This window comes from Astyanax mexicanus, chromosome 6 (assembly GCF_023375975.1).
Source record: "Astyanax mexicanus isolate ESR-SI-001 chromosome 6, AstMex3_surface, whole genome shotgun sequence".
Classification (NCBI taxonomy): Eukaryota; Metazoa; Chordata; class Actinopteri; order Characiformes; family Acestrorhamphidae; genus Astyanax; species Astyanax mexicanus.
In genome coordinates this window covers 40,334,638-40,362,611 of record NC_064413.1, presented here as the reverse complement: position 1 = coordinate 40,362,611, position 27,974 = coordinate 40,334,638, and the positions used below count along the sequence as shown (strand labels likewise).

The window sequence follows — 27,974 nt, the reverse complement described above, 5'->3', positions numbered from 1 at the left end:
GCGAGGTAAAGCTTATGCTGTCCACCCTGTCGTAGTAAAATATCAAGGTAATTAACATAATTTGAAAACATCAAAATTAAGTGATCAAACTGAGACAGTGTGATTTCTGGGCAGTATAAAGTGTTATAAATATGATGATAGAATAGTCTAATAAATTAAAAATCTTAAATATGCAGTATTGTGCAGTATTCTGATAATAACCCACAGTAATTTGTAAAAAAAAATGTAAATCCTTAAATCTGATTTGCTTGGCTGCTTCTATTTGAGGAGACACATGTCCCGGGCCAGCAGTGCTACAGTTAACTCCAACAGATGACATCACTGCCTCCTCTCCCTTTCTCTCCCTCAACCCCTCCTCCAGCTCCCCTCCTCCCTCCTTCTCCACTATGAAAGTGTCTCTCTCTGGGCTGACCATTCAAGTAGTTGCCACGAGGTTTCTGGAGGCACCTGACCCTGGAGCCAGTCTTCTGAAGCAGGCAACAGGAGCTCAAGCATCAGCCTCTAGAGCAAAGCAACAAAGCAACAGGATAGTGTTCTTCTAGAGGAACTGAAGGCCATCTCACTTTGCAATGGAGATGACAAGTATCCGGGAGCTTCTCCCTCATGTTGGGGAGGAGAAGTACCAGATGCTGGAGTTGAACAAAAGGCTGGAGTCCTACCTGGGCCGTGTGAAGCTGCTGGAGGAAGAGAATCAGCTTCTGCGTGGAGAGATCCAGTCACTGCGCAGGAAAGGGAACACCAAAGGTCAGAAGCAAGTCCAGGAAGAAGCTCTCCACCAGGCCAGGAGAGAGGTCCAAGCTGCCTGGATGGAGAAAGACCGTGTGGAGATGGAGGTGAGCAATCTGATGGAGGAGATGGAAGCACTGAACGCTCAGAGACAAAAAGAAAAGGCAGCACAGGCCGAAGCGAAGAGAAAACTGGCAGAAAGCAAGAAGAGGCTGGAGGATGAGTGGAGGACACAGATTTGGCTGAGAGAACAGGCGGCTCATCTTCAGAAAGAGGTCACGCTGCAGGTGCAGGTCCACGAGGAGGAGATGGAAAGCCTAAAGTCCACAACTGTCCTCACAAAGTCTGTACTACTGGCCCCTCAGTCCAAGCAAACCTTCAGCCTCCGGGATCTGGGAGAAGACTACTCCCAGAGAGCAGCCCAGGCCTGGCAGGAGGCAGCAAGTGTGTACCAGAAACAAGTGGAGCAGCTGGAGGACAGCCTGAACCAGACCAGGACGAGCATGACTCAGATCAACCTGGAGAAGAAGGAGAATCAGCTATATCTGCAAGATTTAGCCAAAGAGATGGAGAGCTCAAAAGCTAAGAGGGAGCTTCTGGAGAAGAATATGGAAAAGCAGAGAAACAGGCAGGGTCAGGAGCTTCAGAACCTTCAGGTAAGAATAGAAACTCACTAATTTCCTCCTTAAACAAGATTTGGGCACTCATTTAATGAATGGGTTCAGTTACTGTAAGTTTCCACCAATTGGCAATTGAATAGAGCTTCTAGGAGCAGATAGGCAGGAACCTAGTGACACCATGCCTAATATCAGGCGTGGCCTACAGGGGTAGAGAGCGCCGCAGCGTTGAGCCATGGGGCATTGGGGGGGGGGGGGGGGACATTTCTTGTCACTGAATTCAGTTAAATCATCACAGCAGTGCTGTGGAAGGCATTTTTTAGACTGTAGATACAAGAGTACACTCATTTTAATACCCTTGATTTCAGAAAAAAAAACATGAACAGACAGGTGGGCCAATATTTTGTCCATATAGTGTACCGGTATATTCCTATAGTCAAACATCTGTGCAGCCAGCAGCCAATAGGATCATGGATTCACAGTCTTGTATTTGTCATTATATCCTTTATGTGCAATAATAGTTCCAAGTCTTACTTGATGCCATAAACAATGACTGGATTTCCTGCCACTATTTTCTGTTCAAGCTCAGCTGAACGGAAACAAACATAATGGGGCAGTTTTACAGACAGGGTATAAGCCTAGTCTTGGACCTGACAGTATTTTAAATGGAGATTTTACTATTATAAGTAAAACGTAGTCTATGAATATGCTTAATCTCTGAGACTCTGGTAAATCTTCCCAAAGTGAGTCAACATATAAAACAACCACTATCTGAAGCCACCAGCAACCAGCATTCCTTAAACACTAAAGGGTCCTTTCATGTGAATTATCTACATTGATTCCACACATATTTAAGCTATAGGCATCTTGATGAGTCTTATTACTCAGTGTTTTAGTCATAGGCTCACAGCACACACAGTGACAGTGTTCTGATTGTTGACTAAGTTGTAAGTCTAGGCTGATGGTGTCCATTACACATATCTAAAGGTACTTAATTACAAAAGAACCACTGACCACAAAGAAACTTCATAATAAAGGCTTCTGTGCTTCTTCTGGAAATGTGTGATGTATTAATAATTTATAAAAATATTAGAACAATCCAAGCTAGTAAAATACTAACATTATGGAAATGTTACAAGCAACATTCCCAAAATTAAAGATACAAATATTGACAGAAATTACCCTGCAGAAATGTTACCAGAACATTTAAAAAATGTTAAATTAAAAAGTTTGAGCATCTAAAAGCTTGAGACTAGGGTTGCAGCGGTAACCGGTTTCACGGTATACCGTGGTATTAAAATGCACGGTTATCATACCGTGTGTGTTTGCTTATTACCGGTAAAACGCAAGCCAGCGGAGAAAGTCACCCGCGCATGCGCAACTCTGCTCCGCTTCAGCTACTCAGCACACAGCGGTGAGAATGGCAGAAAGTGCATCAGACTAGAGCTTAGATTCTCTGCCCGAACCAGACCTGACCCGAGGACCGACCCGAAATCGGGTCCGTTCGGGCCGAGATTTCCCACCACATTCCTCGGGCCGGGTCGGGTTGGGCTCCAGAAAATAGTCTGAGATGTAGGCATCTGTTTTTTAATTATATATTTTATTTTTAAATAAAGCTCTGGTGTGATAATCACAATGTTAATGCTAAGTAACCAATTATTATTGTTAATGAAAACGAACCAAATAACGAAAACTGAAAGTGAAACTTAACTAACTTATTTATAAGCGCTGTTTTCACTCCCGCAGTTCTACAGCGGGAGGTGTTGTGCCGATTCTGTCCGCGAAGCGGGAGTCGGATTGAGCAGGGAGTCGGATTCGGCATAACAGCGGCAGCGCGGCTGCACCTCGCGGTCCGCGGTGTTAGTTGTAAGCGCTCGCGCTAGCCGCAAAATACGACAGAAAACACTGAGAAACTGCAGAATTATGAATTGGACTAAAATGAGCACGAGGAGATAAAAGAGAACCTTTACCTGTGAGTAGCTCACATCAGAACACGCAAATCTCTCTCTCTCTCTCTCTCTCGCACGTGAACTTCTCCGCACTGTGTTTAGCTGTTCTTAAAAATCATTTTTATTAAATAATAGTTATATGCTTCTATTTTAGTGTTAATTAACATAATTCTGATCATATTTCGCTCATTCAAACAGCCTGAAAACAGACTTGTAATCTTGTAATCAACAAGCTTGTAATCAATGTGGCCGTAGTCACAGCTAAAGGAGGAAATACATCAAACCTGTTCTCCCATCTCCGAGAACACCACCCCGCTGTGCAGCGCAAAGTATGTGTTCAGTTTATAATTTTACCTAAATAACCTAAATAAAACTTCTTTGTAGTCGTGCACAACCCATGCGGTAAGCGCCCGCAAAAGCGCTGAGTTATCCGAAATTTGGGCACGCAGGTACAGGCGTGAAGTGCGTGCTACGATGGCCGGACTGGATGTGAAAGACGCCATTCATTTACATGCGTTAATTTTCAAATTCTGACGTGCCTGTTTTTCATATGTTGAAGGTTTTAAGGTGTGAAAGCCTTAAAATAGAAATCTCTATTGTGAGGATCATGTCAGAAATAAATCCCCTCTTTCTGCAGTATCTGGTTATATACCAACTTTATATATATATATATATATATATATATATATATATATATATATATATATATATATATATATATATATATATATACACTCTTAATGCCCTTAAGAGTAGTGGAAAAACATGGTTTCCTTCACCTGATGGTGTAGTTTCTACAATAAATAGTTAATTGAACAAAAAAAACTTTGTTGTAATTTCTTTAAGGGTCAGTTTAATAATATATGTAACAAACTGTGATACCGTGATAACCGTGATACCGCGGTATTTTCCGAGACGGTTATCATACCGTGAAAATCTCATACCGTTGCAACCCTACTTGAGACATTAAACGTTCTTAGAACATTTACTGTAATGTAATACTTTCAAAAAATTGTTAGCGGGAATGTTTATTGATATGGATGTTATAATTAATTATACCACAGTTAGTTCCTAACCCTGCAATGTGATTGGCTGAGAGGCAATTTATCAGTGACATTATCAGCCGGTAATGCACTGTAACCGAAGCTCTCCATGTACTACTCCGCCACATACAGGTAACCTAGCAATGTTGCAGCTCATACAAACCAAACAGCACACCTTCAAACAGAGCAGCAGTGGAACTATTTTAACTTGCAGAGTTTTTATAACCAAAATTTTCTTGTCCTCTTAAACTCAAAATCTTTCAATAAAAATATTTACTATATATATATAATATAATATATTTAGGAAAACTCCTAAAATATAAATAAAAATATTTATAAAAAAATAAATAAAAGAAAAGTTATATTTTTATCCAATTGAAACTGTAGTATCTAACAATTAAATTAAAGAGAGCACAACACTGCTATCTAGTGGGCGGATTTTCAACATAGCGATAAACGAACCACTGTCTGATGTCAATTTTTATATTTTAAATTATCATTATTGTTATACAATACGTATATTGATATATATCAATATGTTCTTACACTTCTTATATTGACCACAGAATTAATGGAAGATATTTTGGGTGGTGTTACCAAACTGCTCTTCATCTCTTCATGTCTTGTTGTCTAAAGGCTCAGGTGGAAGGCTTGGAGGCAGAGAAAGTGGACCTTAGGGAGCAGATAGGCGACCTTTTGGTAGACCGACGCAACTTGCTCCAGATGAAGATGTGTCTGGGACTGGAGGTGGCCACTTACAGGTAATCATCTCTCTCCTCCCTCATTTCCTCCTTCCCTGAGGAAAACAAATCATAGCAGATGGCTGACTGTAATAACATGGCAGGGATTTGTGTAGTCTCTGTTTGTCTCGGTAACTCCCTCACAGTCTTCTACACTTCTATTACCCTATCTCTCATGCAATTCAGTGAGGAACATGGATGTCACTGCTGCTCTGATCTGCTGTGATCCTGCAGTCTTTAGAGGTGTCACTGATATAAATGTGAGTCTGATTTAGCTATTTCAGCTGCCCTGAAAGGGGGTAACCTTAGACCTTAGATAAGTGACTCCAAATGGGCTTCACTAAATGGGCTTATCTGCCCCACACCCATCTTTTAGGAGAGAGGCGGACAAAACAAGAGGGTCTTGGGGGTATTGAGTGACTAGGGTGGGCAGTTTGCAGAAATCACAACCTATGTTATTTTTTAATTATGGGCATATTTATACACCTAAAATAAATATATCAAACTGATGTAAACTTACATGAAATAGTACATTAAATAATTTTCAGACGATTATGTTCATCAACATCTGTAAAGTCAAATTTATAAAACACAGCTCTGGTTAAAAAAAAAAAAAAAAGAGACCACTTAAAAATAAAGAGTTTAAAAAACTGGAATATAATCAAGAGGAAGATGGATGATCACAAGCCATCAAACCAAACTGAGCTGCTTGAATTTTTGCCCCAGGAGTAAAGGCATAAAGTTATCCAAAAGCAGTGTGTAAGACGGTGGAGGAGAACATGCAAAGATGCATGAAAACTGTGATTAAAAACCAGGGTTATTCCACCAAATATTGATTTCTGAACTCCTAAAACTTCATGAATATAAACTTGTTTTCTTTGCATTAGGTTTGAAAGCTCTGCATATTTTTCTCTAAATGACAATATTTTTATTTGGAATTTGGGAGAAATGTCCGTAGTTTATAGAATAAAACAACAAATGTTCATTTTACTTAAACATATACCTATAAATAGCAAAATCAGAGAAACTGATTCAGAAACTGAAATGGTCTCTGTATAAGTATTTGAATTACAAAATATTTAGTCTCAATGTTCTAGTTAACTCAACGCATAAAACATAAAATTAAAGACACGTGACCTGAACCCAGTGCTGATATTTACCAGTATTAGCACATGTACAAAACATCTGGATACATATTTTCATATGTTCAACTGTAACATTTTTCTCAAGTAAGTAATTCCATAAAAGGAAAGCTTGGGGTCGAATATGCTGGAATGTGAATAATCCACGTGTGAAACAGGAATAACAATTACGTCTGCTCAGATAACCCGGATCCAGCAGATATGCCGCTTCACTCATACTGGTGCAGATCGCTATATTCACCAGTGTGAAATTAGATAAAGGCTCTAGTGGGCTTTGTGCTGCAGATGGTCTGACAATAACTAATGTGAAACTTCATTTCCATAACAACACTCTCCGGCTCTGGCCTGCTGCTCCGGTGCAACAAAAGCCTTCCTGCCCCTTTCCTTTATTCATCCTTTGTGTTTAAGAAAAGTTCATTCCTATACTCACACACACCACACCACACCACACCACACCACACCACACCACACCACACCACTGTTGAACGCAGTTAACATTGAGGCTGTAAAGTTTATTTTTTTTCTACATTGTAAATGAATACAATGAAGGAACACACATGGAATCATGCAATAAACTTAAAAGTGTTAAACAAACCAAAATACTAATTTTGCGTTTAGGTGCTCTAGTGAATTTATTCTGAGCAACAGAGGTAACTCTTGTTCTTCCTTTCCTGGGGTGATCCTGATGAGGGCCAGTTCCATCGTAATGGTTTGATAGTTTTTGCAACTGCACTTAAAAAAATACTTTGAGTTTTTTTTCAGATTGACTGACCTTCATTTCTTTGTCATTTTTATCTTTATTTAGTTGAGATTTTTTTTTATAGTATGAAGTAGAACAAGTAACTCAAATAGGGATATTAACTGTATACCAACTCTACCTCTACACAACTGATGCTCCCAAACACGTTTAGTGCGCAAGAAAGTCAAGTAATTAACTGTTGATAAAATCAGCACATCTGTTAACTGAAAGCCATTCCAGCTAACTACCTCATAAAGCTGACTGAGATAGTGCCAAAATGTGCAAAGCTTTCTTTTAAGCAAGAGGTGCTACTTTTAAAAATATAAAATATAAACATATTCTGGTTTGTTTTTTTATTTACTAAATAAGTCATATTTTGGATTATATGGATTTCATATTAAACTACAATGAAAAAAACACTAAATTTAAAGCAAAGCCAAACTAAAGGTCTACAAACATTATAAAGTGCAGAACAAAACCTGAGCCAAAGCATGTGATAAGAACTAGAAAAATATATTTCTATGCTGGAGGTGGAAAGTACACCATAGTCCAGTTGAGCAGGGGGCCCCTCTTAAAATGATGGCTTACTGGTGGAGACCCTTGATTTCCCTATAACCCAACATCAGCAGGGTGGAAAACGCTCCACCAGTGAAATCGTCACAAGCAAACTTAAGAAACAAATAACACACATGACTCCCCCAAAATAACCCCAAGCAAAAGAGAATGGTGTCCATTGACCCTGTGAGATCTTGAGCCCCTTCCTTCCTTCCACATGTTGGTGATGCAGTGATGTTTAATACATTTTTCCTTCATGTTTTTCAGAGCTTTGTTGGATAGTGAGAGCCTGAGAGTGAACAGCCAATCACCACTCAAGACCAGCACCCAGACAGTCTCCTTTTTGGGTAATTTGTTTTTTTTGTCTGTTTTTAATATACTTGATTACATATCTGGGCTTTAAAACATGATTACATTAAATACACTAATGAAAAAGGAAGGCAAAGAAGAGCCTACAAAGATGCAACGAAGAACTTGGAGTAAAACTGTATTTCACCACAGGGATCCTGAATGACACTGATAAAAGATGTCCCCGTGCTCATTCACGTTAGTGCTTGTGGTGGCCAAGAGGAAGACACTGTGTCTGTGTAGAGGTGGGGGGTGGGCACCTACTCTACTAAATTGAGTCTCTCTAGTAATGCTAGCAGACTCGCCATTCGTCACTAGAGCAGATGGCTGCGTTTCCAGTAATAAAGGCAGAGGGGGAAACTAGAGTAGATCAATAAATCTCCATTACTGAGGTTGTAGTGTGTATCCTGATCATTCCTCTGGGTGAGGGACGAGGGCTCTATGACCACGCTTATTGAATATGACCATGCCATCCATATCCAACAGACTAAGCTCCCTCAGCCAGGCTTGTAGTTTGGCTCATTTAGTTTTATCTTTAAATACCAGGTATTTTTAAGGAGATCCTGTGCACATAGATGTGCTAATACACACATGCAACTTATCTGGGCCCTGTTGAGAACTATTGCCAATACAATAGGATTTTGAGGAATAGATAAATATGAAACTAAGGGCACTCTCCATAATGTCTGGTGTGGTTTAGAGGGGTATAAAGCATTGAGCTGCAGATTAGTATAACCAGGCCTGTTACAATAATTAATTTTAATGATATACTGTCCTAGAAATATTTAATATTTTAATATCATTTTATGCCACTGAGAGATTGGCAGTAGAATAGGAGAAAATGCAATAATACCCCTTAAAAGAGCAGTACATTTTAATATTTACAGTAGATAAACATAATGGACAATATTGAGGTCAGAAAAAATGACTGAGGTTATTTTTTTATATATATATTTTTGCAGTAGGTATATGATAAGATAATTGAATTATCACGACATGCCTAGGTGAAACTGTGTTCTCTGAAATGATGGTGCTCCATCCAATACTCTTGAGATGAGCTGGGTAGTTAGGGATAAGGTCAGATGGTAATCATCCAACATCCTGACCTCTCTAACAAATGCAACAAATCCTAACAGCAATGTTCCAAAATCTAGAATAAAGCCTTCTAAACTAGACAGTAGAAACAGTTACTCCAACAAAATCAAGATATTAAAAAAAAAAAAAACAATGTTTAGGCATTATTTTTTCCAAGTGTATGTTACATCTAAACCACTAAATCTGCCAATGATGCAAACCCATTCTTACTTCTGTCCTGCTATTTCATTTACAGAAGCACTCCCCAAACCCCACAGGACTCATTCAGGCACTCAGGCCACCTCAGTATCCAGTCACTTCAGCAGCCCACTGACTACAACCTCTAGATTAATCACCCCCTCTAAAGCTGACCTCATGACTCCTGCTCTTTCACGGAGCATGACACAAAGCTCTCAGGAGACACACAGGAGGGTGCAGATGTCTGAAAGGGAGAAAACTGGTATGAGTGAAGAGACAACACAATTTGAAAGAACATCCAGATCTATATCAACAAGGTCCTTCTCTGTAACAGGCGCTGTTCCTTTCACAACCGCTGAGAAATCTCTAGAAGCGAGCTATGTTACCACCACTTCTGCCTCTGTAGTTTCTGCCCCTATGGTCCCTTTAGCTGTAGAAGAGCCTGGCTCCATACCCAGTACACATGTTGAGGAAGACTTGCAGGAGATGCCTATTGAGAATCAATCAAATGCTGGACCACATACGTCTGACACTGAGGAAGAAGCGGCATTGATTAGCCAGCTGCCAGCTGGACACCCGAGTAGCCTGCCCCCGTCTCCAGAGAGAGAGGTGCCCTTTGATCGACATGCAGAGGATACAAGGGCTTCTGATGAAGGAGAAGATGAGGAGACTGAGGTGTCTACTGAGATGGCTCAAATATCGCATGCACCTATGTCTGCCTGGGAGGAAAACGATACGACTGTGCCAGAGGAGAAAGACATTGTCTCTGAGCAGAAGTCACAGGCAATCCGTGTTAACTATGTCCAACAGTGTAGTGTAGAAGCTACGCTAGCATATCTACAACAGCTTGATGAGAACTCTGAGAACCTGGTTTCACCATCATTCGCGGAAATGTCTTTGCACTCCATGGATGCGATGAACCAAGATGAGAAAAATTATCAAAGTGATATCTTAGGTTTGGTAGATGTAACAGAGAGGGTTAGCAATGTCTCTGAAGAAGTGTTTCTCAAAAGTGAACCTGAAATAAAGAATGAGTCAACAGAAAGTTATGAGATAATGGACAACAAGACTAAAGAAATGGAAGATATGGTCCAGTTTGATCATTATGGTACTGAAGCCAAGGAAGGACATCATTCTGACATGGAATTGCAAGAAGCTGAAACAGTAAGACAAGTAAAAGAAAGCAAAGAAGAGAAAGAGATTGACAGAGAAGAGGAAGAGAGAGAGAAGGATATAGAGAAGGTGGAAGAAGAAGATGATGAAAAGTATGTTGCTTTCCAAAACAAAAGCCTCACTAACACACAAAAAGAAGATATGGTAAAGGATTCTTCCGATCCACAAGATTCTGAGACTGAGGTTGATGTGCACAGGAGCTCTGCACAAGAACCTGCTGAGCAAGCAGATGAGCTAGTGATGAAGATTAATGACAAAGATAGCATGGTAGAAGAAGATCATCCAGAAGAGGATAAGAGTGATGAAGACGAAGAGTCGTTAAACATCTCTGCTTCATGGCGAACCGATCCTGGTGATGCAGACACGTTAGCGGATACTCGTCCCCTGATACACTACAAAAGCGATGACGAGGCTGATGCCAACACTCAGGCTTCTCATTTTGGAGTGAGTGAGCACAGTGATAGTGAAGATGAAAGGGAGAAACACGAAGGAGCTTTAATGTGGGGTCAAACCACTGCCAAGCGTTTTGACACTATGGAGGATCTGTCAGAAGAGCCAGAGATCATCACCTCAGATGATGTAGTCATGGACAAATCTGCTCACACATTGGTAGAAGAGGTCATTGATGAGATACCCAATAAGGAGTCTGTAGGACTTGTGGCTGATGAGGATCTTCAAAGTAAAAGTGAAGACCTGGACATCAATGTCCACACACAGAAGGATGATGCTTTGGAGGATCTCGCAGAAAATGACTTTAGGATTTGTGAGGAGAGAAGTGAAGAAGTTGAACTGGCTATGAAAGAAAAGACAGAAGAGGATATAAATGAGGTTCAGAACCTCCTGGTTCAGAAACAAGTCTTTAGTCTTGAAAGTTTCTTGAGTGAAACAAGGGACATCCGTGAGCAGCCCAGCATTGGTGAGGATGACACTGCCTTTGCTCAATTTGTGGTAGAACAGAACATTGATGAGATACCCAATGAGGAGTCTGTAGAACCTGTGGATGATGAGGATCTTCAAAGTAAATGTAAGGATCAGGACATTGAAATTCACACTCCAAAGGATGATGTTTTGGTGGATCAATCTGTAAATGAATTTAATATTTGTGAGGAGAGTAAACAAGGTTTCAGACTTGCTATGGAAGACAAGACAGAAGAAGAGATCAATCAGTTTCAGAACCTCCTGGATGAAAGCTCATTTACACATTCACAACAGTTGGGTCTCGAGGCTTTTCTCAGTGAAACCAGGGACATCAATGAGCAGCCCAACACTGGTGAGGATGAGACCACCATTTCTCAAACTGTGGTAGAAGAGAACAATGATGAGATAGCCAATGAGGAGTCTGAAGAACCTGTGGATTATGAGGCTCTTCAAAGTAAAAGTCATTCACAAGACAGGAGTCAAAGTTTCCTCACTGAAGCCATTGACAGCAATGGGCAGCCTAACATTGATGAGGAGGAAGCCACTAATCCTTATGACCACAAAAATGAAATTTGTGACATGGACTACTTCACACAAAACAAGTCAGACGATGGAGCCACCACACAGTTTGACTATTTCCCACTAGCCACAGACTCAACACCTCAGCCTGAAGAAGCGTCCCAAGAACAAGCCCTTGATGAAAAGCCCTCTGAAATGTCACCAAAGCCCTCAGAGACCTCAAATTCTGACGCATTTCCATTTGAAACAATTCTGACCAAGGAAAAGGTCTGTGTGAAAGAGGAGGAAGATGAGCAATCACATATTTCAATGGTCACTTATGCAGACTTCACAGATAACATTTCTCTATACAGTGGACCGAACAGCCGACCAGACAGCCAGACCAATGTAGACCACTCAGACTTGGAAGAGTCCAATAGCTCAGAGGATGAGTCTCCCAATGCCAGCCAGTGTTCTCAGCTTTTTAGTCATTCAGGAATCTCAACTGAGGAGCTAGACTCCAGCAATGCTGCCACTGTTGGTGAAGCTTTAAAGGCTCATGATTCAATGTCCCTTACAGGCTTTTTGGAAGAGACATTAGTCAAGAGTTTTGGGCAGGACTGCTTTGCAGAAGGGGAGAATTTAAGTCAACACCACGAGGAACATGAGGAACTTCCAGTGGAAAACAGCAGCAGTGGAATTGATGAAGACTCCAACAGTGTTCCTAAAATGCAAGAATGTGAGACTTTGGATTTGGACCATCAAGACGAAACCACAGGAGCATCTCATGACATCCTTAGTGCCGAGGCAGACCTTAATGATTTGAGACAAGACAACGAGTCAGAAAAGTTGGACATCTTCCAAGACAATGTTCTGAATGAAGAACCTCAGGAACCCAAGGAAAAGGAAAACGACTCCCACAGCTTCTTCAGTTCAAGCATAAAGGAAGACATCTGGAACATATCCAAATTCGAGATGGCCGCTACATATGACTCACATGGGTCAACAGAGACTGAGAGGTACTCACCCGACACCTTACATCCAAACCAGAGCATGGCCTTTGGGGAAGACTGGGGACAGATAGGAAGCCTAAAACCAGCCAATGGGAAACCTGAAAAAGAGATCTCTGCAGGTCAATCAGATGAGGAAGAGGAAGTGGAGGAGGAAAGGGAAGAGCAGAAGATGCCAAAGGCTAAACAGCCCCAATGTAAAGACGCTAAGGATGGGGTGGCAGAGGCTGTCCAATCAGATGACTCCATTGAAGAAGGCGACTCCTGGTCTTCTGGTGAGGAGTAATGCCTTTCTAAAAGCATTGCCCTCTAAAACAGACACAAACTTTCAATCTAGTGATATTTATTGATTTCTATTGTTGTGGCCTTTATAACAGTTATTGATAACCAAAATATGAACATAGGAAAGAAAAAGGGAGTATAATAAGTGCATTTTTGTGCCTATAGCTTATCAGAAATGTCTGCTTGGTAGCTATACATGTCTTTATATCAAGCAGATTGCTCATATATCTGTAATAGGATTACTTCTCATTGGATTTCTTCTTAACTGAATGTAATAGGAGAACAAATACAACACCCTTTGTGTTGGACCCATTTTTGACACCCTAACCCAATTTGGGAGAACATTTGGAACAATCTATAATAAATAAAATGGTGAGCAAACAATACCTGGCGTTCTTTCTGTTTTTTGTTTAAAAGGAACCAGTATTATGAACCAGTAAAAGCAGTGCATTATAAGAGTGAAATGTTAAGATACATTACATTTTGTATAATCAAGTGAAATAATACAGGAAAAGATGACACAATCCTGCAACTAACAATTGAGGCTAAACATAAGTCCAAGCCCATTCAAATCAACCATTGCATTACAAGCTCTTCAGATGGGTGTAAGAGGTAGGCACCATGCTTTGTCAGTGTTTTATTAAATTAAGCTTGCATCACTTAGACTTAACGGAGAGTCCCATGTATGCAGCCATGCAGTCTGCCTTTACAAACATTAGTAAAAGAATGGATGACCCTAAATGCTGCAATCGGATGCCACCATTAAATGTCTTCCCTCCTGGATATTATTTGCTATAATGTGCTATAAGTGAAAATTAGGCGAGAAACCACATTGTGGCATAGTGCATTCATCTAAAAAATCTAAGCTGTAAAGGGGGGCCTACTACGTATTAATGCATATGGATTCAAAAAAACCTGTATGTATGAGCTTATCCCAGTAATTTTGTCTATATAATTTACATTTTATCAAAAAGCCTTTGCCCACTTCCAGATTTGTTCTATACATTTTTGGAGCAAATTATAAAAACAGGCAAATTACACGTTATCCCCTTAAAAGCAATACATTGTAGCATAATCTTTAGCAGAAATAACAATTTACATTATCATCCAATTACATTATTGTGGAGCATCATGATTTTTTATAAAAATAAAAGATATAAAACCTTGTTTGTCCTAACAGGGTTACAATTCTAGAGAAAGTGTGAAGAAATGTGAAGAAATCATTATTTTTACACCATTAACAAGCTCAAAGTAGCCCCACACTTTATTGGTACAGTTAATGATCAATTTGGACCATCTGAAACAATCTACAATTAGAAACTGTTATTCCACTGGATTATTTAGCAGGGATCTCTGAAAATGATGCAGTAAAGAAGAAAATTAGGAAAGGAGGGCATACTTTTTAAACTGCAGTGCACATCTGTATACAAAACACACACTGTGCACCTTCAACAGCTCTGGTGGATTGATTTTACCAAATTGAAAACCTCTGGAATATAATCAAGAGGAAGTTAAATGATCACAATCCATTAAACTAAGCCTGACTTCTAATTTTTGCAACAGGAGTGGCATAAAGTTATCCAAAAGCAGTGTGTAAGACTGGTGAAGGATATTATGCCATGATGCATGAAAACTGTGATTAAAAACTGTGAGTAATTTCACCAAATATTGATTTCTGGACTCTTAAAACAATATGAATATAAACTTGTTTTCTTTGCATTATTTTGAGATTTTTAACTTTCTTGTTTTTTAAGTCATTTCTCATTTTCTGCAAATAAATCCTCTAAATGACTATATTTTTAGTAGGAATTTGGGAGAAATGTTGTCCGTAGTTTATAGAATAAAACAACAATGTTCATTACTTAAAAATAAAATACTATAGATCACAAAATCAGAGAAACCGATTCAGAAACTGAATCTCTCTCTTAATTTTTACAGAGCCGTATGAAAAAAAAATCCAGTGAAATCTCAGCCAATGTATTTAACGGGCTGAAGAAGTGATGTGGGCGGGCTGAGGGTGTTGGAATTGTCCCCAGTGTCGGTGACCTTGCCACCTCCAGCACACAATACGGCTTAGAGCCCACACCAACACAGCTCAGAGAAACTGCATGATTAGCCAGAGAAACCCGCCAGCAACAAAAGATGATTTCAGCTCCCTCACTATATACATCTCTGAAAAAAACAGTTTCACTATGGCCTTTTTAGCTTTTATCTTTGGATCCTGTTCTAAATGAGGCTTATAAGGCCATATATATGATCAGGAGATGGAGAGAGAGAGCACAAGAGAGTGAGAGAAGAGAGAGAGAGAGAGGCTGAATGTCTGAATGTGGATGCAGTAATTGCATTACCTCATCAGTCTGCAATGCTTTTTTTTCTCTCTAAATAGGTTTCTCCATCCTTCTGCTCTGAGACGCCATTATCCAGTTGACCAGAAATGGGCATCTGTTGCGCACACACACACGCGCACACACACACACACACACAAGCATAAGGATTTACAGGCTCCTCAGAGGGTAAAACAAAAGGGTGTGTGGGGGGAGAGGCATGCCGCTGCTCTGCTGTCCCCTCAGCACCTGTTTTCTCTTGAGACCTCAGACACTTCCACCAGTTTCCTGCAGCACATGACACAGCACAACCACTCCTGATGCAACAGCCTGCAACTGGCTTCTAAAAGCAGCTGATTTGATGAAGTCTATTTTAAACCCCAGCAGTGGTAAAGAATGGAATATGGGTTGGGCAGGCTGATTCTTAGAAGATCAAAAACATATGACCTTGCCATCATCATCATCCAACTGAGATTAAACAGGCATGTGTCAGTCAAGTGACCAGCAAATGACCATGGGCTCAAATAAGTGTCCTCTTTGGCTGTGTTCAGACTTCAGATAAATCAGATTTGTTTCTCTAATCAGATCTGTTGAGCGTTGTTATTCACAAGAGATCGAGAGATTGGATTTGCATGTCTGAACATCACAAACGTATCCTATACGAATCCGATTGTAATCATATTTCAAAATACTTCCATTGTGGTTTGAATTTGAATTAAAACAATTAGATTGTATGTGGTTTCTTTCTGTCTAGACCATCAAAAAACAATCTGGATACAGTCTATATATATAGTTTTTTGTAATTGTTTTAATTCAAATTCAAACCACAATGGAAGTATTTTGATATATATATAAAAAAATCGCTCCCACTTTATAATAAGTGTCTGGATTGACTGTGTAGTTACACATTAACAATACATGCAATATCAGTGTAACTAATGGTAAAGAATGCATTATAACAGATGTATTACAGTTGCACAGGTTATGTAATTACATGTGTCAGCATGTATTTAGACTTTTGTTAATAGGGCATAGTGTGTACAGAAAACTTGTACATTTTAAACTTAAATGTTTACAACATCTTCTGTGTGGTATGTAATTATGGCTGTGTTTATTGGACAAGATGGACAAACTATTTTGCTATGTCTAACTGATTTTTATACACATATACATAACCTGTAAATAAAAAACTGTAAATAATCTTTAATCTTAAGCAATGTGTAGTTCACCAGTAGCTACACTTTTATTACACAGATTGTTAATGTGCAATTACATAGTTATTGGAAATACTATAAAGTCGGATCTGAACACAGCTTTAATGTCACCTAAGGCTATGATTAGAATGCTGGCAATTCAGAATTGTTTTTGATATTGGTTATGTTAAAATGACTGTCTGCACTGTTGAAAGTGACTATCTGAAACTGATCAGATTGGATTGGATTTCACAAATAAACCCCCCAAATCTGAATTTGAATCTAACTCCCAACAAGATACAAATTCGATTTATCTGCAGACTGAACATTCATCATAACATCATATGGTGAGGTAAGAGAAATGTAAACCCACAGAATTTCCTTAAACTCGCTTCCTGGTTCAGTCAGAACGAGTGAATGAAGCAGGCGAGGCCTCTCTGCCATATGCCTCCATTATAGAGCCTCTATTGATTTACTCGGACTAACAGCTGCTGGGTGATTGAGGATGTGTAAAATCGCACAGAGCAAGACTTGGCATGTCCTCCATTAGTCAATTTAATTGCTCCTGAGTGCTGGACCAAGCTTTCACATGCAAATTCGTTTCATCTGAATAATGGTACTTAAGTTGCATGTTCTAGTGGTTAGCCATTACTTTCTGTCAGTTCATCTGATTACACATCACGGTAAAAGTTGTGAAAAAATTAATCAAGTGCATGTCCACTCGTTTTTACGCAACAGCGGAGAGGTTTGTGGTTGGTTGGTGTAGTGGATAACACCACCACCTTCCTCAGAGGAGAGTTGAGGGGCTTGGTTTTCCCAGTTAGGCAACACACTTAACCATACTCTTAAGAATTCTTGGAGAAGGACACATTTGCCTACTTGTGTAGCACAACTCAAATGTAAGTCACTCTGAATCAGAACCAACAGCCAAAATGCAAGTAAATAATACAAGATCAGGAAAATTTGACATCTAAAAGAAGCAAAGAAATCTAGATCAATAACAAAAGCTGTTATAAATTATTTTAGTTTTAAAAAAGATTAAAAAGGCATACTATTATAAATGTACTTATTATAATTATTAAATACCTATCCATTTAAGTAGAACTTAAGTAGTACTTTAAAGAAACAAATACACTATATTGCCAATAGTATCCGCTCACCCATCCAAATCACTGAATTCAGGTTCTAATAACATCCATGTTAACAATGTATAAAGGCATGTGACCTTCAGATTAGCTTAAGAACAGTAGAGTGTAGTGAGCTTTATTCAAGCCCTACATCATTTTGCAATGTTTTAGCTTATTTAAAAAATATATATATAATAAAACAAGAGGAAAATGTGCTGGTTTTTGCCATAACGGATAAAGAGACACTTTCAATCACTTAAATTGTACAAAACATTCAACTTTTACAGGGTTTTTTAAACGTTTATATACATATTTATAGGCCGAAATCTACACTAAACGAGGAATAAACTTACTAATACAGTGTGAAAATGATCCGGACAGAAAAAGAACACTTGCACTTACAAACGTGATTTTCTAAATAAAATAGAACATTTAAATAGTTTAAAAATACTTTATTACAGATTAATATGTACCTGTGAACCAGCTCTCACAGTTTCTGATATTGTATTCTGGACAGATATTACGATTAGTCTCAGACTGCAGGGTTTTTTTTTTTATAGAAAAATCTCCATTCAAAATGCTGTGTGGGCCAAGACTAAGCTTAATCAGTTTGGGAAACTGCCCCAAAGAGCTCAGTGGAGAAAACGTATTTATATATATTTTTTTCTCTGAGGTTAAAAAAGTTTAAAGTAAGAGTTCATTGTATGACCGAGACTGAGAGCATCAATGCAGAATGCTGGAGAGATGTTATTTTAGGGTCAGCAGGTGAGCAGTGAGTGGGCAGGCTGGATCTGACATGGCCTAGTGCAACAGTTGCACTTGACATTGCAACTGACCAGCTCAGCTGACACTGCGGTCACCATATGTCTCCCAGCGTGGAATCCCCAGCAACACCCTCATCCCGGAATCACTGTGACCCATTCTTCAGCAATGCAGCTCTGCATGACCAGGACAACAATATCTCCACTGCAGAAATAGAGACACATTTTTAATAAATCACATAATACTCTAAAACCCCCTGCAAAAACAGAGCTATATTTAACCAGTGTATGGAGGACAAACCAGAATCTCTGTCCACTGAGTTTAATCAGCTGTGGTGACTTTAGTGTACACTGTCCTCTAGTGGACAAATATAAGAAGCTCAACTGAAACTAAATCGTTACAGAAAGAAAAAAGTAGAAAAGCTTTTTAAAATGTTCCCTACTGTCTTTCCACATATCACTAACCAGAAACCAATAAAAACAATGCCATTGGAACTGCAACACAATCCACGCCCGTGTTTTAAAGATCGCAAGTATTCAGTTCCTCATTTTGCTGATTGTGCCCAAATTAATAATTTATCAGTTTATATTGCTAATTAAAAAAATCATATGGCTTTTCTAATAATCTGTAGGACATGTTGGAGTGGTCCATACAAGCAGGGCATTGGACTGGAACACCATCCTCTTGAGCTAATCTTTAGGCTGTTTTGGCCCTCATGTGAAGATTTTGATTTACCTGTCTATGAGCAGAATCTAAACAATTCATTCAGTGTTTTCAGTATAATAGAAAGCATCTGGAGATTAAAAGATTAGAAAGTTGTTTTCAGAAAGTTGTTTGAAGAGTGAGAGAATTTATAAAGCACAGAAAATGTGATGCAGATCTAATCCAGCGTGTCTAATTACAACAGGTGACATGCCTAAAGTCAGATTGGCTAATCCAGTAATCTAAACCTCTACAGTACTTGGGACAGTTTCTCATCAATGGTTCTGGAGGCCCAATGAATATTAAAAGTGTGCCTAAACACAAATTATACACTCTCATACACAGACAATGTTCTAAAATGGAAAATGGAATGTTGGAATTCAACATTTATATATTTACAATTTTCATAAATGTTTTTAGACAGCGGCAACATGCTTTAAAACAAATGGTCACAAGAAGTTATTCTGAATGACAGAGCTAAAATTAAAATTAAAGCCAAATTAAGAGTGAATGGACTCTGTTTTTGTGGAAGGGGGGGGGGTTAAGGAATAGTACTCAAGCACTGATGACTGTCAACACAAACACATATGAACACAATTCTGTTTTTTTGTTGTTGCATTCCTACTTTAACTCCAGTCTGTTTTATCAAGAAATCATAGAGCTGGAGTTCTAATACAGGACCAAAATCCTCTCTTATTTAATATGAAACGAAGGCTGCATCCCGATTGTGTACTACACGCTAATGCTGTAAGATTTATACTAATTTATACTAATATTTAGTGTGAGTTTGGCAGGTTATTACACAAAAAAAATGTACTTACCGTTCTGTACTAACAGCAAGTGATAAAGTATTGCTAAGCTAACGCTAATACCGCTAATATTTAAGTCCTCCAACTGCTGTTGCATGTATCATTATCTGCCATTTTTATCCAATTTTGATCCAGACATGAGTAGCTCCTCCCTTTTTATTTCACATTGCATTATGGGATAATAGTGTCCATTATAAAAGTGACTTGTTTTAATTATGCATCATCATTTTTTTTTTTTGAGTATACGCAACTTTAACACATTCATTTATACTACATGTTTTACAACCATGAGAATCACAGGGCATGTCACAATACAATACCAATGACATCACGGTACTTTGATTCTGTGATGCTCAATACATTGCAAGACAATTCTGTTTGATACTTCACGTGGTCTGAGTTGTTATTGAGGAGAATAAAATACACCTAAACAAACAAATATTTACTTTTCGCACTAAAAGGCGCACTGGATTATAAGGCGCATTATACGACACTAGTAAAAAACAGGGGTGTCTCCATGTTTTTCTCCTAAAGCAGGTCTGGCCCTGGGTGGCGAGACCTGTAAAGCTAAGCAAAGTTAAGTAAACAAAACTATAATTCTTAAAAAATAAATAAATTAATTAATTAAAGTCAGAGCTGAATATTAATCTACACAGATTTCTCTACTGACACCTATTTGGGTGAGTAAAGCACATCTGTTTATTTACAGTAAGCTTAGGTTTGTAGATACACTAAGGCATTAGCAGCTAACCAGTAGCGCTATCTCAGGTTAGCGGCTAATGCCGATTGACAGCACTACACTGAGGAACCCTGAGTGTTCCGGCAAGCCAGGTCAATATTAGCTAGCGGTTTATCCCACATAACTTATTTTAACATGGTAAAAGCGCATGGTAAAAATGGCTACAGGCTGATAATACTCACCTCTGAACACCGAAAGAGCTAGCACTTAGCGTGGTTAGCGGCTAATGATAATACTGCTGGAGAACTGAAACTGCTGTCTAACACTGTACTTCAGGGGGCTCCAGGGGCTTTACTGCTCCTTACAACCTGACTGGTCACATACGTAAGGCAGACTGGATTATTAGGCACACTGATGACTTTCAGGGAAAATTGAAAGGTTTTAAGAGCATCTAATCGTGAAAAAAATATGGTACCAGGAATTATAGATTTACTGTTCATTTCATAGAATTTCAAAACTAATATTCTTCACTGTATGTTTATTCTATTCATTTAATCAGTGTCTCCACATGCAGTAATGAAGCAGTAACTTCAGTAAGTCAAATTTGGGGGCTATTGTTTCAATAACAATATCCATATTTGATGCCACATATCGATGTGATACAACTGATACAATATATTGCGATATCTATACGTTGGCCCACTAGCATAAGTAATTATGTAACCAAACAGATCCTGACTCAGCCCTCGTACGCTATAAAACATTTTGGGAAACAGAGGCCCTGATTTAGCTCTGGAAGGACTTTGTCATTAGCTAATGATGTGACTCCAGTGCAAGAAAGCATGACCGTGTTCTGTGCAGGTAGATAACAGAACTGGAAGTGGGAAAACTGGATCTGTAAGCAGTCTGAACTTTTTCTTCAAAAAGCTGAGTAAGCACAAGCTAAAATAGAGCACATTCAGAGAGAACAGAAAAAAAACACTCCAAATCAGACTCGCGCTTCTTTGTAGGTCAACTTGTCTATTTAATATATAAAATACGGTAAAACATACGCAAAAGGGGAGGGTCATAAAGGACAAATGGATACTTTGGTACAATAACAAACACTTTTTTGTAAAAGCAGTATATAATTTGTAATAACATATCAGTGCATACTTTGTTTATGAAAATATACACAAATTGTATATCATTCTCCGAAAACAACAGAAAATATCTTTTTTTTTTCATCGTTTACAACAAAACTCAAAGCAGACTAGCCGAACACAATATATTAGCTATCATTTTTCTTTTTAACCTTTTTTCTTCAATTTCTATTCTAGCTGTGTGTGGTGTATATTCTTAATGAAATAACATTTCAGTTTATTTATAATATGACTCATTCTTTGCTTGTTTTTACGCCCATGCATCGACATCTGTGTCTGATCAGAATAAATTAAACGAGTGGATATCCCTACTCCTCTATGTGTAGAGATACGATTTTGTACAATTGACTAAAAATTGCAGCATTAAACTGGTCACTCTATATTCAACTCGTTTAGCACTTCCCTCAGTTACCAATAAGTACTTATATCACTACTGCCGTTTTGTTTTTATGTAATATATCGTGCAATATTAGTAACACCCCTTTGAAGAAAAAAGAAAAACAAAACAAAAAAAAAAAACTGAAAAATTACATTTATATAGTTTCTCATATATAATAAAATCAAATCAAATTCAAATAAAACAAGATGCCTAACCTACACAAAAGAAAATGCAGAAAATAAAAATCTCTAAAATTATCATTATTATTACCATCATCAAAGATGATAAACATAATGGTAATGATAATAATCATTATAACAGTTAGAATAAAAACAGACAATAGAACTGTCACCAGCACAAATTAACACTAGAAAAATTGAGATTCGCTAAACATCATCATACATGGGGAGGGGGCATGTGGGGGTGGGGGTGAATAAAAACGTAACTATTCACGTGACGATTGTCTTTACTTTTGATTATGATGACTCCTACCAAGAGATCCCCGTCAGAGCTTTTCAGCCAAAAGACACCCACAAAGAAACTGTTCAGAAAGCAGTGAATTTGTTCAAAGCTCAGTCTCAAAAAAGTCTGCAGGTGTTCCAACATGCTGATCTGGTGACTGCTTCTAGGTGACTGTGTGTGATGATGGGGTGCTGCCCTATTCCAGGGGATCAGTCCTGCTTCTAGTTTCGCCCTGTTTTGCATGTTTTTGTGCTTTTCCTGTTCAAACAATTAAGCCTGAATGCTTTTTAAAAATGGGTGTTAGAACAGGCTAAACACTATGATGCAGTTTCCCAGAGAGACTAAGTCCAGACTTTGACTACTTAGCATTTTTAATTATAATTTTCAATTAAAATGAAAATTTACTCTAGAACTAGTCCTGGTCCAGGAAACTGACCATGCAGATTAAGCCTAGTCTTGGACTAAATAGCATTATATAGTCTATGACTAAACTTAATCCCTGTCTGAAAAACCAACCATATAGACTTAATTTTCATTCAATTCAAAATCTCTATTAAAATGATATAATGCTATTGAAAACGCTGTGTAGTCCAGGACTAGAGTTAATCCTTGGCCAGGAAACCCACACTAAAACATGCGGGAGGTGCATCTACGCCAAGATTGGAAAACACTGCCACAGAAGACAGGGCAACAGTTCACACAGCACGCTCTTCTCACAGCTCTGGCCTCCACAGCCGGAAATAAAGCATGTTAAGAGTTCTTTGAACAATATCCGAGTTTTACAGATCGGACTGCACTGAGCAGATTTCAAGCTTGAGAAAAACTTGTACGCAGCCGTCAAAAAGTGCATGCTCTCACTCTCATTCCTGATCCATGACCGCCTTTAAAAGAAGTACATCCCTTCAAAACCGTACAGTGTGTGTGTGTGTATAAGGTGAGTGTGTAGTCTTGTATGGCAGAGATGGGTTACTCATCGTGGTGTTTTTGATTTTTATTTTTTTGGCTATGCAAAAGTTTAAAGCGTTAATTTATCTTCCATGAGCAAAGGACAGAAGGAGGAGGACAGTGAGAGGAAGTGAGTGAGAGATGCTCGAGATGGAGGACTGGAGCAGGTGAGGGAAAGAAAAATAAATAAGCAAATAAATACAAAGAAATGTGTCTGCTGAGGCAGGTCTCACCTTGGTGGATAGGAGTATGTACGTGCTGAGAAAAGAGCCAAATTGAGCACAACTTATGCAGGGAACACCTATATTTCCTAGATCTAAGATCTTTCAGCTTTCACCCATTTTCCAATCATTTCAACATCAGAGCTTTGAGTGAAAGGAAAAAGAAATGGGGCTAGGAAAGATTTGTAAAAGATATATGTATATTAAAAGAAATCACATACAGTACAATCCAAATTGATAAAATCATTAAAAAAGCTTGCCATGTTCTCTCCCCAGACTTGGACCTAACTGATAATTGGCTGGACCTCTGAGCCCACCCTATTAATATAATTCTTCATTATTCTGAATGAGACATCCTTCATTCTATATTTCACTTATGCACTACACTAATGCACCATAAAACAATTTGTGTACATCATCGTTTAAATAATAGACATTTTTTTTTATAACTCGCGCTTTGAGAATTGCACATTTGCAACACGTGTCAAATCTAATCTATATTATGCTTAAAGTACAACGTTCTTTATACATAAAAAGGTGACTTTTTCGTCTTCAATAAGAATTGTTCACCGTCCAAAAAAAAAAAAAAAAAAAAATGAGACATGAAAAGGTGTGGGGCCGTCAATTACACAAGAACATGAGGAGCTCTTCTTCCCTGAATGGCACGCATGGTCTCTGAGAGGAGGGATGATGGAGTGGAGTCTTTTTTTTTTTTATGCAGAGCCCCATCAGACCACTAGGGAGCTGTCTTTAGGCGGTCCACCATGGACAGTCCTGCAGTTCTGCGTGAGACTAATAGCCCTGTGGTCAAGCCGAAGCCGAGCGTGGAAGGAGCGAGTGAGCACACGGAAATGGAGAAAGCAATGGCGGAGGGGGGCGGCCAATGGCAGTCCATTGATCAGAGTGATCAAGTGAGATAGGAAATGAGGAGGAGGAGGAGGAGGGCAATGAGGTTGATTTGAAGAAGTTCTGAAGAAGCAGAAGTAGTCCTCTCTGTCTGGCGAGCATATGTAGCATGTAGGAAAATGATGGAGAAGAGTAAATTTGGAGGAGAAAAAATAACGACAAAAAAACAAAACAAAAAACACTGGCCCCCTCCCCACCCCCTTTATGAAAGACCTGACTAGTTAGCAAAGAAGGTTTATATATATATATATATATATATATATATATATATATATATATATATATATATATATATATATATATATATATATATAGTACACACAAAGAAAGGGTTGGGGGTGTGTTGGGACGCTAGGGGTTCTTTTAAAGTGCACTCCATCAGAATAGTCATTACAGAAATTAAAAAAAAGAACAAAACCAAATTAAAAATAAAATAAAATAAAAAATCCTACAACAAACAGTCATATCCATGTCTGCGTCCCTTGCTGCATCTCTACCAGGCTCTCCTTGCGACACAGTAGTTTATTTACACGTAGAAATAGAAAGACAGCTCCTCTGAGAGTTACATCTCTGCTTCAGGCAGATCCAGCACGATGTGTATGACATATGTGCATACATATATCTTCTATGTATAGTCACTCCCCTGCACTCGGCCTCTCCTCGGCTCTCCAAATCCTCAAATGCAGCAAAAAAGCCAGGCTCTGTTCCGATTCCAGAGCCCCCCTCCCCACATCTACCATCTCCCCTCACACCTCTGGGATATAGGATGCTCAAAAGATGAGTTCTATTCCACTGCCTTCCGAGATCAAATCCACGTATTCACCATCTGTTTCATTATCAGCATCTGCATTATCACCAATCCTCTCCTTTCCTCTCGGTACTCAAAAAGAACCTTTGCAGGAAAACAGACCAAGGGGAGTAAGGGGTAAAGGGTTGAGGGGGCCCGGATATTTACATGTTTTGAAAGCCTACACACCCTACACGGCCCTGAGCCCTCAATGGCTCAGATTGTTTCAAACTCTTGCGGCTCCTTAAAAAAAAGAACAATTTCAGAATACTCGTTTTATCATTTCATTAACAAAACAAACAAACAAAAAAAACACGTCTGAACTGCACAGCCAGACAAACAAGTAATAAATACAGAACGCTTTATAATAGGCTGCTTCGCACGTAAACCAGCGGTAGTGACACTAATACAGCTGCCCACTCTGAAAACAAACAAAAAAAACGAGTTCAGAGTGTTCCAGCTGAGCAATGTATTTATGTGTGTGTGTGTGTGTGCATCATACACTTTTATATATTTAATATCAGGACTGGATTTCAAATAGTACAAATAATAGGGCTACATTTCACCTGACTACACCATACGTACAAACTTACGTACTCGTGTGTGTACAAAAGTGACGCCTGCGAGTGAGAGCGGAAAAAAGGAAACCGAAAAGAAAGCCGTCACCTGTCCTACTCATGAAGAGCTACCTCAACAAGCTCCCCGTCTTGAAGGTGCACTGGTGAGGGGTTTTGGTGCGAGTTGGTTGGTGACGAAGAGACCAAAAAAACTGAACTGAGAGAGCACTTGGCTGTTCGTTTACCTGTTACTTACTGCCACATGATCTCTGTCTCACTACATATACTCTCTCTCTCTTAAACACACAAACACACACTCACTTAATATATATTATTCTCAGTTCGTCCCCAGGCCGACAAGTTCATGGACCTCATGGACGTAGTTGCATCAAGTCACCGAAAGTCCTTTCCCTGAAATACGTACACACACTGCTTTTCTTTTGTTGTCCAGATCTTGATTTAGGTTCGCTGTACATCAGAGCTGCAGACGTAACCTGTTGCATTATTATTTTGAGACGAAGTTCCTGATTGAACACGATTAAAACGACGGATATTCTCAAATATACCCAAAGTCAATACTATAGGCAGCTGTTTCAGCAATGGTAGTGAAAAAAAAAATGAAGTTCAAGATAAAGAAGAAGAAAGAGCGTACAAGAGAGTGTAGAGAACAGCAGTTGAATAAAAGAAATAGCAAACACAACCCATCTCAAACACACACACACACACGCAGGAAAGAGAAAATGAAAAGGGGAAAAAAAAGAAGAAAAAAAAAAACAGCTCAAACAAGAATAACATGGCCAGGAAAACATGTCAGCTTCTGTGAGCGCTTAATCTACACAACACAACGCAACAAGCGGCTTCGGTTTTGGTTGATATAAACGGTTTCACCACCAGAGCAGTACGGCCGGACTTGGATCAGAAAGGTAAAGCGTGTCAGTGCAGAGAGGGCGTCAGTGCGGAGAGGACCGGCATGGGGGAAGGAGGGGAGGGACGATGAAGACTGAGTAGAGGTCAGCGAGGTCAGAGTCCCCTTGAAAAGACCCAAATGTCCGACCCTATGATCTCTCCAGAACTTGTCCATCTCTTCAGTCTCCCTGTGGGTTAACAAATGTGCACCAGGATTGACGAGTCTGACTTTTCAGTCCATCTTGTGTGTGCGTACGTGTGTGTGCATACAGTATATGCATACCGGTATCTCTGTATCTGTGGCTGAAAGACAGAGAGATTGAGAGAGAGATAAAGAGAGAGAAAGAGAGAGAAACAGAAGCTGATGCAGAGGAAAGTTGAAAAAGACAAGAGTTGAAAGAGTGTGCGCAAGTGTACTCATGCATGTGTCAGGTGCAGCTGAAAGAAGCGTGTGTTACAAGGTGGTAAATGATGTGTGTTTGTTTGTGTGTTTGCATGTGTGTGACAGAGGGTAGCTCTCTCTCATTTTGCCTATTTATGTGTTTATGTGACCCATGTATCCAGTCTCATGCGCTTGACGTTGGCCCCCTCCTGCGACTCTGAAGAAGACGCCTGTTCTGCAGAGGCTCGGATGGGACCCAGTGCGGCAGTTGCGAAATCCGGAGCGCGTGCTTGGCCCCCGTCGTCCCGGTCGCTGCCCTCATACGAGCTGCCGTTGCTGCTGATGCTGTCTACAGGGGAGCGGCCTGTGGGCTCCAGACGTAGCGCCCCTGGGTACTGGGTGACTGTGAGCCCTGCCACAGTACCCACTGTCACTGCTGCCACGCCTGTAGAGCTGGGGGTACTCCGGTCCCGGTTTGGAGACACAGGCTCAGACTTGATGCTCACGCAGGGGTTAGTGTTGACCGTCAGAGTGGCACCATGAGGGATCGGACCCACCGGCCTGGAAAGAAGAAACAGATAGAGGGACAGAGAAAGAGAGAGAGAGAGAGAGAGAGAGAGAGAGAGAGACATTAAACATCCCGTCTAATCATCATTCACTCAACAGGAAAACAGCTCAG

General features: G+C 39.4%; 2 protein-coding genes across 13 annotated transcripts in view; one reads left to right on the top strand and one right to left on the bottom strand.

Moving 5' to 3' along the window:
* The first annotated feature begins 397 nt into the window (after positions 1–397).
* Positions 398–13,398, top strand: nes (nestin). The gene is made up of 4 exons (XM_022673525.2): positions 398–1,382; positions 4,972–5,096; positions 7,779–7,858; positions 9,190–13,398. Exons 1-4 carry the CDS (start codon positions 570–572, stop codon positions 13,014–13,016), a joined length of 4,845 nt encoding a protein of 1,614 aa, XP_022529246.2. The 5' UTR covers positions 398–569; the 3' UTR covers positions 13,017–13,398.
* A 10,934-nt stretch (positions 13,399–24,332) lies between these two features.
* The window catches only part of mef2d (myocyte enhancer factor 2d), a 68,367-nt gene continuing 64,725 nt past the window's right edge, over positions 24,333–27,974 (bottom strand). For all 12 annotated transcript variants that reach the window (XM_049480050.1, XM_049480047.1, XM_049480052.1 and 9 more), the window contains one exon: positions 24,333–27,856. In XM_049480050.1, the coding sequence (XP_049336007.1) occupies positions 27,457–27,856 (400 nt within the window). In that variant the 3' untranslated portion in view covers positions 24,333–27,456. The remainder of the gene's footprint in view (positions 27,857–27,974) is intronic.